The 12,487-nt window shown below is 41.6% G+C and overlaps 3 protein-coding genes across 6 annotated transcripts in view; 1 reads left to right on the plus strand and 2 right to left on the minus strand.

Annotated features, from left to right (window-relative positions):
- Nucleotides 1-1,414: 1,414 nt before the first annotated feature.
- On the minus strand, nt 1,415-8,938 carry ushbp1 (Usher syndrome 1C binding protein 1). 3 transcript variants are annotated; one of them, XM_077534959.1, is made up of 14 exons: nt 8,788-8,938; nt 7,652-7,854; nt 7,407-7,543; nt 6,560-6,723; nt 6,287-6,463; nt 5,855-6,099; nt 4,940-5,080; nt 4,797-4,855; nt 4,584-4,713; nt 4,275-4,506; nt 3,969-4,127; nt 3,471-3,568; nt 2,506-2,628; nt 1,415-2,407 (listed from the first exon to the last, which is right to left on the minus strand). In XM_077534959.1, the coding sequence occupies exons 1-14, from the start codon at nt 8,791-8,793 to the stop codon at nt 2,242-2,244; spliced, it is 2,040 nt and encodes a 679-aa protein (XP_077391085.1). In that variant the 5' UTR covers nt 8,794-8,938; the 3' UTR covers nt 1,415-2,241. The 3 variants fall into 3 exon arrangements, with proteins under 3 accessions (XP_077391085.1, XP_077391084.1, XP_077391083.1); XM_077534958.1 differs by having other exon boundaries at nt 4,584-4,710; nt 5,855-6,102; XM_077534957.1 differs by having other exon boundaries at nt 5,855-6,102.
- Nucleotides 8,939-9,395: 457 nt separating this feature from the next.
- babam1 (BRISC and BRCA1 A complex member 1) lies at nt 9,396-12,353 on the plus strand. Its single transcript, XM_077534970.1, has 9 exons — nt 9,396-9,541; nt 9,957-10,466; nt 10,570-10,628; nt 10,712-10,832; nt 11,214-11,292; nt 11,370-11,394; nt 11,478-11,607; nt 11,817-11,903; nt 11,980-12,353. Exons 2-9 carry the CDS (start codon nt 10,047-10,049, stop codon nt 12,178-12,180), a joined length of 1,122 nt encoding a protein of 373 aa, XP_077391096.1. The 5' UTR covers nt 9,396-9,541; nt 9,957-10,046; the 3' UTR covers nt 12,181-12,353.
- The window catches only part of gtpbp3 (GTP binding protein 3, mitochondrial), a 43,083-nt gene continuing 41,227 nt past the window's right edge, over nt 10,632-12,487 (minus strand). For both annotated transcript variants that reach the window (XM_077534964.1, XM_077534960.1), the window contains exon 12: nt 10,632-12,193. The gene's annotated coding sequence lies outside the window, so the exon portion shown is untranslated. The remainder of the gene's footprint in view (nt 12,194-12,487) is intronic.

Genomic DNA, 12,487 nt, shown 5'->3' on the forward strand with positions numbered 1-12,487 from the left:
GTGATTGTGACCTGCAACTAGCACATACAAAAGCGTGGCCACCACAACTCAACTATCACACGATACACCACAGTTTGGGACCACCATTTACAAACTGTGAATCATTTTCAGAATGCCATACTCATAAACATACAGCATTCTTGCTATCAGTGACAAAACTTTTTGAACTCACCCAGGTTCGAGTATTAGATATTACAAAATAATCTTTTGAAGAAAATCAAAAATAAAGCGAAAAACTATTTGTTCACGTAGCATGTTCCCACTCAATGCACTCTCTAAGAAGAGTCACGTAGAGGTTACGACCGCGGTGTAATCTCCAAAAACCTTTGATGAACTCAAACGTTGAACATAGTTCTTCCAAGAGCGCACACACAAAGCGGAATGATAATTCTATCATCTGCTCTAATGGTAGCTATTACAACAATAGCCACGGTGACCTGGACGTACGGGGGGAGCGGGAAGGACGAGGCCTTTACGGCGACCGTTGCTCGGGAAACAGCGTTTCGGCTAAGAGTCAGGGGGCGGGGACTCGCCACCTCGTCTGCCACTGTCAAGCTTCAATTCACAGCACAACGCAAGAGCCAGGCATCACTGTGACCCTGTGGGTGTGACACTCAACCTTTGCCTTGACCTCCTGACCGTCGTTCACAGCTGCGGATGACCTTTTCGGGTGGGGCAGGCCACAGGGAGGAGAGGGGAGAGGGATGATTGAGAGATGACTTGCGAGATTGAATGTGGGACGAAAGGTCAGAATGCTGCAATAATATAAAACAAATAAAGAAAACAGAAACACTTGGGTAAAAAATAACCCAAATTGGGTCAAGAATGGACTGACCCAACTTTTTCAGTTATTTAACACAAAACATTGAGTGAAATTAAATTATTAACCCAATTTTGGGGTTGTTTAGTGGGTTATTCATTTGACACAACTGTTTGCGTAAATTGAATAACTCAATTGAATTGGGTTAAAAATGAACCGACCCAATTTTAACACAAATTGTTTTTTAGTTATTTTACCCAAAAAATTGGGTTAGAAAATGTATTTAACTTATTTGCTCCCAAAAATGTATAAATACAATTCTATTACCAGTCCCAAAGACGTATTTATATGTTTTTTATGTTGTTGTTGTTTTTTTTTGCTAGATCATAAAGAAGGCTTTGAGACAGCCTCTGAACTGAAGAGTATAAGATATCAACCAGGGCCATGTTGCAACAAGCTCTTTGCACCAGTTTTAAACAGATTTGTGAATAATCATAAAACTTAGCTATATTCTAATGCGAATTGCTGCAAAATGGAAACAAATATAAATATTCTTTTTTTTTACTGATGAAAGAAGAGACTCTAGTCTTTGTTTTGGTAGGTTCCATGTTTTTATAGCAATAGAACACAATATTCCGTGGGCCTTGGAAAATCAGTCAAACTCCTGTAAAACAGTCCAGAGCAAAAGGGGGCGCTTCAGTGAATCATAAGCGAATGAAGCGACTCAATTTTTTCAGCTACTTTACACAAAACCTTTTTGAATTATATAACCCAAAAAGTAGGGTCAAATTAAATTAATAACCCACAAAGCACCCCAATTATATGGGTTGACCTAACATCTCGGATAAACTGAATATAACAAAAAAGGTAAGTGACATGACTAGCTCTGTAGCCTAGTGGTAGACTTTCTGCCCTGAAACTGAGAGGTTAAGGGTTCAATCCTTGAGGGAGTCAGACCAAAGAACCATGAAAATGGGTCCCATTTTCCTCCCTCCTTGACATTAGGGTTTGGAATTGGTGGGTTGAAAGCGCACCCCCCTGCTGCTGCTCACCACTCCCTCAGAAGTTGGGTCAAATGTAAAGAGTGAATTTTGTCCCACATAGTGGGTGTGACAATCAGTGGTACTTTTTTCGGGAATCCCGTGACCCGCAAGATTCCTAAAAAAAAAATGGTCAGAATAATGCAATAATAGATTAGACCTAATCTCTTGGTCAGAATGACCAATTTGCATCGGTTGGCCCAATCACCAATATATATTGGTTGAAAACGCCTACCATTCCAGAGTGGTTGCTTTAGGGTGCAGTTAAAGTGTACTTTAGTGAGTTTAGCTATGAAATTGAACTTTATTGTACTTCCACAATGGATGAACAAGCTGTGTCTTACGGTTATGCATACACATCATTTAAACTTGTGCATATAAAGTAATGTTTGAAATATTTTTAATAAGACACAAATCCTACAAGCACGATGTTAGTTTGGATCACAGAACAGTCTCCTCCCTCCTCCATTCTGAATCTTCCCCCAGCGCTTTGGACGTCTCGCTTTGGATGTGCTGATTCTCCATCATGGCTGCTAGTTTCTGTTCCAGCTTCCACACCTGCTCCCTGTACTTTCGGCGAATGTGTCTGTACGAGCTCAAGGCCTTACTGGAATGGTGACAATTCAAGAAGAGAGTTTTACACGTCACTGACCAAACGGTTGAGCATTCTTTTGCTACTTTGGTCAGCAATTCGGACACGTATACCTGTGCACTTGCGCAATTCGTGCTGCATGTTCGTCACTGTCCCTACTGCTCGAGGGGCTGTCTGGGAGCGTTGCATTCAGTGAGTCATAAACTAAGGCCAATCTCTTCTTTAGGATTTGTTCCCTAAAAGCCAAAGAGGAGAAGATGCATTTTAGTCGACCTGAAAGTATTTTGATGATATACGTATTCTTAAAGGGGCTGTCTGCCGGTTTCACTCAGGAAAATACACCTTTTAAATACAGGATTTAAACCAACAAACTACTTCTCAATTTATAGTTATGGGCTTTTCATAACGTATGGGGGTGATTTTGTCCTAAACTCCTACTCCCCCAGCCTGTATTTTGCCATTTTGTGTTTGTTTTGTAAACAGCAGGCCGTTTCTGTGGAAAGACAGTGTTTACACCCCTCCAGCCAATCGCTGAGCGGGGGTGGCGGGGGTGGGTGGGTATTCTTCACTCACTCATTCACACATTTATGCTTCTGTGAGTGAGTGAGTGAGTGAGTGAGTGAGTGAGTGAGTGAGTGAGTGAGTGAGTGAGTGAGTGAGTGAGTGAAAAAATAATCATAATCCGTGCGTGCTTTCAAATTGCCGCGGGAGTGACGTCACGCAGCTGACACGTTCATCCGGCCCCGTTTGCGACACGCCAGCCTCCGCTCAGCGATTGGCTGGAGGGGTGTAAACACTGTCTTTCCACAGAAACGGCCTGCTGTTTACAAAACAAACACAAAATGGCAAAATACAGGCTGGGGGTGTGGGGGTTTAGGACAAAATCACCCCCACACGTTATGAAAAGCCCATATCTATAAATTGAGAAGTAGTTTGTTTGTTTAAATCCTATATTTAAAAAGTGCATTTTCCTGAGTGAAACCGGCAGACAGCCCTTTTAAGTGCAAAAAAATAAACATAAAAAAAAAAAAAAAAGGTTTGATTGATATCACGGAATGCTGATGACCAAACAGCTCACCTCTGAAGAAGTGCCTGCAGTTCTTTCAATATGTGCCTCATCCTGAGCCCAGACACGTCACCATCACCACATGCTTTATCAGCATTCTCACACAGCCTCTGAAAAGGCAAGAACAAACAAACAAAAACAAAAAAAAAAACACTTATGAAGTGATCAAATTGATATATGTTGAACTTTTATTGTCTATAGCAAATACTATTTAAAAATGTGTCGAAACACTTTTGTCCATATTAAGATGTGCGCTGCAATGTCCTTGTCCTTTGACAGTAGCAGAGGTGTGAAGAGCAGCTCTCATCTAAAACCTTGTTTGACCAAAATATCCCACCCGATCTGCAGGGATTCTCTTCTTTGGTAGCTCGATGTATGATTTCCCAGGTGGGGCACCCAGATTTGAATCGGGTCTGCCACAAAAGACCAACGTCCTGCTCCCTCTTGTACGTTTCACCTTGACTTTGTATCACTTGAAAAAGTAAAGGAAAAGTGTGCTGCTGTTCGTACCTGTTGTTCGGTCTTACGGTCCTGCAGCTCCTCTCGGAGGCTTTCTGGAACTCGTGCTCCAGATGCTTCCTGTGCTTTTCGGGCCATCGCGCTCCACTCCAGACACCTCAACTCTTTCTCCTTCAGACGAATCAGAGCACGGATATCCGACATCTCCTCCTAAACAACCAAAAAGCAAATATTAATTAATATTATTATCAGTCAGTCATCAGGTGAATTCAGGAGGGCACTATACAAATATTAAGTGTTTACATATTTAGAGCAACACTTTCAATCTTTGAGGATGTCATTGATGTCGATTCTTACCCTGACTGTGGTCAGCTCATGGAACAGAGACGTCTTATCTCTCTGGCTTTCAGCGGGCTTGGTGTTATCTTTGTGTCCCGCTCTCAGCCCAGAAGTGTAACCATCATCTGTGCTCATTCTGGCTTCTGCTTGATGCGGACGTGGCTTTGGGAGGAAAATGGCCGCCCGGTTTCCTTTCAGCTTCTCAATGAGCTGACGGAGCGTAACCTCTCGATCGGTCAGCTCAGGAGTTCTGGAGTTACAAATTCTAAATTACTTTGCCATTGCTTATATTATCTTTGTGTGTCCAGGAGTACTTTAAAACATCACCTCTGTACTGTGTGTGTTTCCATCTCCTTGGTAACGTCAAATATTGGGAAGGAGGTTGACAACTCCTCACTTCCCATTTTCCTGTTCTGAGGTGCCGGATTGCCAAGCTGCTGCTCGTTATCGACTCCTGCTGAGGACAAGAAAAATAACAACTGTTGTTTGTGACACAAGCACACACAAGAGCACGTGTACGAGTATGCGCTGATTACACACCGAGCCTCTGAGCATCGTGAAGTGACAAAAGTTCGCTGTAGGCTTCTTCACACTCCTCACTGGGAAAAGCAACAAATCACAGCACAATTTTGACATAATAAGCATGATAAGCATGTTACATGACAGATGTTTTATTTGTGTACCAGTATCGGAGAGCCAAATGCATTGCAGAGCAGTCGGCCTCAAGCCTCTTTAGCGTAAAACTCATCTGCTCAAACTCTACTCTCCTTCGCTCCAAAACAACAGTCAGACGCTCGTTCCTGGCCTTCAACTTCTCAATATACCTGGGAAACACCACAGGTGGGATGATTGGACACATTTATCTAAAAAAAAAAAAAAAAAAAAAAAAACAGCACTCGTGGGAAGTCTCAAGAAAAAATATTTTGTTACTGTTCTTAAAATATCATTGGGGTGGCCATTTCGCCACTTGCTGTCGACTGAAAATGACATCACAGTGCCTGAGGGCTCAGCGTGCGAATGTCACATGACCAATTAACCTAAGCAAACAGGTGAACCATGATGCTCATTAACTGAGCCCTTATAGTCCTTGCAATGCCTAAGGTTTAGACACTGTAATGTCATTTTCAATTGACAGCAAGTGGCAGTACAAGAAAAAATGGCCGCTGTCTATGATGGATAAAAACGGGTAGATTTAGCTATATTCCACAAACACAATATTAATGAGAATGCCATGTTTAGACTAGCTGAGGGGGTATAGAACATATTATTGTAATAAAAAAAATGTTTGACTTGATTTCCCCATTAGGTTTGAGTGTGAAGAGGATTAGTACTAGTAGTAATAGTAGTAGTTTATTGAAGGAGGGCTAAATTAGGGTCCCCAAAACATCCTCTTTTGGGAGGACAGATCACTTTTTTATGTCCTGTTCGGGTGTCCAGGGGGTTTATAAATTCGTGCAAATGTCCAGTTGACGTAGTACGACTAATGGATTGCACCGTGTTACCGCGACTGGTACCACGATCTCAAGGCCGGGCCGAGTATCCTTTATTTTTGGATTTGAAAATATGGTCACCTAGTCTAAACTGAAACGACATAGCACCTGTTAAGCCTTTCCATCTCAGTCTCCAGGCCATTGGGGCTTGAACAAGGACTTCCTGAGTTAACAAAGCTCAGCGGAGAGCTGTCACCTCCTGAAGATAATGAGCCTCCTGCTGCTCTTCTGAGGAGTAAAGGAGAACCCGGAAAGGAGCAGGAGACCCGGTCAGCACTATGAGGCCCAGTGGTGCCTGAATGTTTGTATGAAGGAGAGCAAATGGCTGACCTCCAGGCCTTCTGGTGACCAACCTGCTAGAAGACAGGAGAAGAACTTTGTCTGATTTGAATACTGTATATTGTTGAAGCAGATGAATCACCAAAGTCGATACCAGAGATCAATAATTCGACTCGGCAATAAAAATAGGCATACTGGAAAAAGATTTTGTTGGCCCTTCATTAACTGCAAAATACTGCGACTTCTAAATACACACACAACCTTGCTCTTCTCCTCCTCCTCCACCTGGTTGATGCTGTGCACTCTCTGCAGTTCTCCAAGTTGAGCCTGCGAGGGAGGAAAGTCAACACACTTTTCCATGACTGCCTCCTGGAATGTTTCTTTTGCTACATCCGGTGGACAAGAAATCCCAAATTCCTTTTCCATCTCTTCCAAAACCTGCAGGGACCAAAAGACGTAAACTGATGATAAAAAGACTGACAATACATATCTTGATTTGGAAACATTTAATATTGTATTTGTTTCTGTCAATACTTTAGTAGTCTTGTCCCAGCTGTCCTGAGCTGCTCTCAGATGTTCTTGGGGTTTGTCTCGGTCAGAGGATGTGATGGGGGCTGCCCAGGACCGTCGGCAGTTGATTGAATCCTCCACAGCAGTCAGAGCCCCCTTGAGTTCGGTCCACATGACACTACTGCCCCCTATGGGAATATATATGAAGATGCAATTACTAATCATTTAAATAAAAAGATTCAGGACAGGAAGACTCTTTTTTTTATTTTTTTTATTTCCTTTAGAATTAGTAGTGCTTGTGATGTAGTTTTGAAGTATATTAGCAAGTGTTTCTTGTATTCAAACAGATTTAAAATTTGTGCCAAGCCTGATGTCTACAAGGCCAGTGAGCTAGCATGTTGGAATTTATTTTTCCATCCTCTCATTCTTCTTTGGTCAGAGCAAAACTTTTGACAGCCAAGTTCAACTAGCAAACAATGTCTGCACATGTATATATTTGATAATCAACAACTATGGTGAGTATGATGAATCCTTTTCTTTAAAAAAAAAAAAGTTTTTGTAACGTTTCTATTGTAGCTAAATATTGATTCTGAAAAATTATGTAAATGACATATGTCATGTTGTGTTCTTTATGTAGTATTGACAGTTTCTTGAATTGCAAAGTGGTGGTAGTTCTTTTGACAATTCCGAACATCCGGACATTTCTGCTATTTCCACAATGCAATGCTTCATTTCCATTGCATATTAATTGCTTCCAGTCACTGAGGGGAGTAAGCGGACTCTCCTCAACACTAAGTGGCACTACATAGGCAACGTTAAAAAAATACCAAAAAAAATAAAATAAAAAGCGAGAGAAAGAGAAAAAAAAAACCTCGGTAAGGCAGTGAAGGTCTACATTCGCCATCAGAGGCAGTGTTCTTCTCCGGGATGCTTCTCACTAGTCTGTGTGAAAGCAGGTCAGGAAACAGAGGGCTGGCTGGTGTTGGTGGTCTCAAATCACCTGCTTCGCTGCAGAGAAGCATTTTTGTGCTGCTTTAATTCAATGCTGATTACATTATTTATTAATTGAACCAGATTCAGAACCTGTTAACATCACCTTGCCTTTGCTTACACTACCTTGGCGCCTTCAGTGAGCCCATCTTTTTGTTGACTTCAGCAATGATGCTGAGCAAAGTGCCCATTTCAGCTTCACACTGAGCCAATTCCGCAGGTGAAGGCTCCACCTCAGGGTAAAGACTCCCGTGGTCGAAACGCGTCGTCATCTCCTTGTCACTTCCAGATGCTGCATCCAGGCTGTCGCATCGGACCAAGCTGAACTGCTAGAATGTGGTAGGCCTATAGCTTTTAATATATCATGACTGATATTTGATTTTTTTAAATGTAAAGCTATAGGTACAATACAGACAACTTAAACGATTATACAATAATGATGCTATACAAGAGGGCAGATCAATCACAATACAACAGAGGTTACTTGCATTTTTTTTATTTGTCCACCACATTTAATGCATACTTGTATTAATAAGGAGGAATTAATCATTGAAAAGGCTTTTAATTCATGTTATAGATGAAATGTGTTGTGCTCTCAAAGTAGATGAGTTATTGGCGGCTATTGTTTTGAGCTGCGGAAAGGGGGAAACGAAAACATCCGGTATGCAACTTCCTGCCTGTACAAATATTTGTGCATCAAACAACCTTGCGCTGTGCGCAGAAATCACGCACATTTAACCATCTGCTATCTCAAGGTACAGTTTACAGCAATATTTAAGCTATAGTGCAGTTTCTTGCCGTTAAAATGAATCTCTTATTATTTAATCTGCGGAAGCTTTTGGTGACATATTTGAATTCCTCATTCCTCATCATTCCTCCAGACAGAGAACAATAGGGATACATTCCTGTTCTGCATGACTATCCCAAACATCCACTGGATGACATTCCAAGACCTGACATGTTTTCATATAAACACACATATTATATATTCATAAAAGAATGTGAAAATTGAATAGAGTAATTTTCCTGCTGATGCAATGATCAGACTGTACCAGCATGACATGATTACAAGAAAATTCATTTGTTTATTGCTGCAGTCGTTCATAGGTTTGTCATTCTTCTACACTAAATCTGGTTGTCTCAGTGGTTAATTGAACAGTATTACAATATCATCATTATTTCCAAAGCTTCTTAACATATTACATCAGGTAACATTATGTTACATTTTAATACAAATAGTGAAGCACTTAAGCATGACCTACCTCCATACTTGACAGTTGAGGCTAAGAAGAAATTTCTACCGTAGCTGTCCCCTTCTTACTGCAAGAAAAGATTTTATACTGACGCGGCAGTTATTTTATACAAGTTAAATGTTCATTAGAATGTCTGCCCGTCTCTGCATATGCCAACCAGTGTTTAGTGTGATGAATGAAGTAAGTGGAAAGTCATCCACACCCATTCCTCGTCACGTTGTGTCGCTTCCTGTTTTGGCCAGTTTTAATTTTCATGCTTTTTAAATAGCAGGCTATGACCAATGGTGTGAACACAGGATGTGTGCAAATTAAGTAAGAGATTGTTATAGTTCTGAATTATGATTTGTTTTGGAAAATTACCCACCCTTACAATACACTATTTTGTGTGCGTGTGCGTGCGTGTGCGAGCGCGCCATCTGCCACACCAGTTTACTTTGATCAATTTAGCTCTCTGTTAATGTATAAGTTTCGAAATCTTAGTACTCCCAAGTGTATAGATAACAAGTATAAAGTCAAATGCATTTAGAAACATATATCATACGCAACATTCAATTTGTTTGTTTTCTTCAGAAGTTAAGCGGAGGTAAGATACTTCCTGACAAAACACCATTACCCATAATGCCCAGCGGTTCGATTTTTGTCATTTCCTGTACACAATCCTACGGATGTTTAAAAGAAACGCTAGCTGCTAGGCGATACATCGGTCAACTTTCAATGAGTTTCACGGTATTTGCAGCCAATAACTAGCAAAGCCATTAAATTGGTAGGTGTAGCCTTTATTTGAATCGTACGTCTTTTCGCACGGAGCATGTTACTCTTTAAAATTCTAATTAAAGCTAGCTAATGCTAACAGATTATTTTTGCTACTAGCTGCGCTGTCATCAAACAATACATAATTACAAATTACCTAAGATATTATTTATTGTGTGTTCTTAATGTACCTGCGTTTTACGCTATTTAAGCGTATTTCAGACTTGCAGCACACCAAAAACAATACAGTTACAATTCATCATGCTGCTTGTGTGCTTAGTTTTAGTTACCGTACTATCATTAGTTTGAGCAGGGAACCAAATATCAGTGTGTTTATAGTTAGTTTTAGTAGATAGTAGTAAATCTCGTTTTTGAAAAGTCTGTGAATGTTCTAACTTCTCCCTGTACCTGTGTGTTATTTTTTTCAGGAACTTGAGGTTAATTTTATTGAACTCAAATTTATCCATTGATGTAAAGCAGTGTGAATGGATATTCTAAACTAAGCAGCCTTTGCACCCATGGAGGCACTCGAGCCTGGCCCTGCAGATGGCGAGGAGCGCCTGGTGGAGCTGCGACCGCGAACTCGCTCCAACCCCGAAGGTGCGGAGGACCGTAGAAGCAGCACAGGTAGCCTTGGAGGTGGCGGTAATCCCACTTTATCGCAGCCGGCCGTGGGCAACCGTGTCGAAGGAGAGGGCGAGGCCTCGGCCAGTGACAGTCCACCATCTTCCACTACCGGGACCATCTCCGCGGCTGTGGCTCAGAACATTGCTCCCGTTGCCGGAGCAACTGCCTCCACGGCCCTACAACATGCTTTAGTTGCTGCGTGCAAGGAGAGGCCCAAGCCCTCGCCACAGCAACCCGCAATGACAGCCTCTGTCCCACCACCGGCAGAGTACCAAATCCGAGTTCCTCGTGTCAACTGTCCAGAGAAAGTGGTAGGATCACATTTAGGGTTTTCCTTTGCATTCCTACTTACATTGTTTTTCTTACAGACTCAAATAATCATCACAAGATTAATAGAATGTGTTGTTGTTGTAGGTCATCTGCCTGGACCTTTCGGAAGAGATGTGTTTACCAAAACTGGAGTCTTTTAACGGGTATGCTCCATTTCTAAATGTTCCTAATCCATTGAAAGTAATAATGATTCTCCCCCCACCCAATCATGTATCCTTTTCTCCAGCTCTAAAACCAACGCCCTGAACATTTCCCAGAAGATGATCGAGATGTTTGTCAGAACTAAGCACAAGATTGACAAACGGCACGAGTTTGCTCTGGTGGTGGTTAATGATGACGCTCTGTGGGTGAGTCAGGGACACTTTTGAAAGTAGCTCCAATTTTTATTTTTTTTTGTAGCAGGGCGTGTTGTAACAATCAGGTTTAGATGTGTTTTTTGTGTGTTTTTTTTAAATTCATCAAAAATTAAACTTGGACTCAACGGGAATATTCAAGCTCCATTTACAGTTGCTTTAAAAGGCCAACAGACCAAGATAAATCATGAAAAAAAAATCCACTATTAATGTGACATATAACATGGCATGCCCTACAACTATAACAATTTTGAGAGTAAGATTAACCAACAGAGATAATGTTTCTTGGTCAATGTTGTAAAAGGGTAAATGATCTACGCCCTGATCCGCAGGGTCAAGGACCCCCGTTTTACAAAATGTTCCACTTTGTCTCAGCTCTCAGGCTTCACTTCAGACCCCAGAGAGCTGTGCAGCTGTCTATATGACCTGGAGACCAACGTGTGTGAGACTTTTAGTATCCTTCCATTTACTGCCCATTCAGGTACCAATCCAATAATTCCTTTTAGTTCGAGCCTTAACTTTCCTCCGCAGACCTTGAAGATCTTTTGAGTGTCATGTAAGCATTTTCACACCGCTTCATTTCACAAAATAATTCACAGTATAGATCGTTTGACTGAAATAGGTTTGTCTGATTAACAGTCGTCAGAAGATTGAGCTGCCGTCAATGGAAAATATTCAGACTGTGCCGCCTCCTTACGTGGTGCGAACCGTACTTATTTATGGGCGCCATACTGGACAGCTGCAGCTCAACCCGTCTGAGGCAGTCAGTGTAAGTAGGAATGAGACGCTGATATCTCATTGATTTACTTCAAGCATCCATGGGGTGGCAGTAGCTCATTTGTAATGACTTGGGCGTTTGGTTTGAGTCTGACTGCATAACCCCCCAAATAGATTTTGAAGAGATGTCAGTTTGCTTCCCAACTACTCTCCAGGTGCCTTTGAACAAAGCTGCAACATTTGCTTGTTTGTGTCCTTCAGAAAATGTTACAGTCTCCGTATTTTTTCTTCGACGTGGTGTACCTCCACAATGGCGCTGAAGATCACGGCGAGGATACAAGTTGGCGGGTGAGTGGGGACTCACTAAGTTGAAAAGGGCCTACGCATTTTGCTGTTTTCTCATCCTTATGTTTTGTATCTCCAGGAGAACTACTCGTCTTTCTGCAACCTGGACTCAAAGGGCATGTGCTATCGCTTCGAGGTTTCCTTGAGCGGCCCCGCCATCGAGTTGCACAATTGCATGGCCAAACTTCTCGCTCACCCTCTGCAAAGGCCTTTTCAGAGTCACGCGTCATACAGCCTCCTGGAGGGAGAAGAAGCGCAGGAAGTTGAGGCCACCGTCTAGAGTTGGACTCGTTCTGTGGTGCAAGAAACGCACACTGTAAATGAGTAGACCAGCAGCTGGATTGTAGTTACTTAATTTGAATGAATACACAATTACCTGTAATAGTAATTGCATCAGAATCAAGGTTTCAGTTTGTAACAGTTCTAACATTGAAGTCATGCACTTGAACACAATGGACAATTGGTGGTGGTGGTCTTAATTTTATTTAGTCATGTTGTGGTCGTTTTGTTGTTTGTTGTTTGAATATATATGACTAAAATAAGAAGATTGAGTTTCATTCTTTGCCTTACTGTTATCAATAAGAAAT

The sequence above is a fragment of the Festucalex cinctus genome, chromosome 10 (genome assembly GCF_051991245.1).
Source record: "Festucalex cinctus isolate MCC-2025b chromosome 10, RoL_Fcin_1.0, whole genome shotgun sequence".
NCBI classification, from domain to species: Eukaryota; Metazoa; Chordata; class Actinopteri; order Syngnathiformes; family Syngnathidae; genus Festucalex; species Festucalex cinctus.

What these genes read in the sequence shown, in the direction of transcription:
- ushbp1 (XM_077534957.1), bottom strand. An exon ending in ACCTTCACTGCCTTACCGAG is followed by an intron (nt 6,724 to 7,406) that starts GTTTTTTTTTTC and finishes ATATTCCCATAG; the next exon opens with GGGGCAGTAGTGTCATGTGG. An exon ending in ACCGTAAGACCGAACAACAG is followed by an intron (nt 3,569 to 3,968) that starts GTACGAACAGCA and finishes TTGCCTTTTCAG; the next exon opens with AGGCTGTGTGAGAATGCTGA.
- babam1 (XM_077534970.1), top strand. Translation starts at nt 10,047, where the DNA reads ATGGAGGCACTCGAGCCTGGCCCTGCAGATGGCGAGGAGCGCCTGGTG. An exon ending in TCAACTGTCCAGAGAAAGTG is followed by an intron (nt 10,467 to 10,569) that starts GTAGGATCACAT and finishes TTGTTGTTGTAG; the next exon opens with GTCATCTGCCTGGACCTTTC. An exon ending in GCGAGGATACAAGTTGGCGG is followed by an intron (nt 11,904 to 11,979) that starts GTGAGTGGGGAC and finishes TTGTATCTCCAG; the next exon opens with GAGAACTACTCGTCTTTCTG.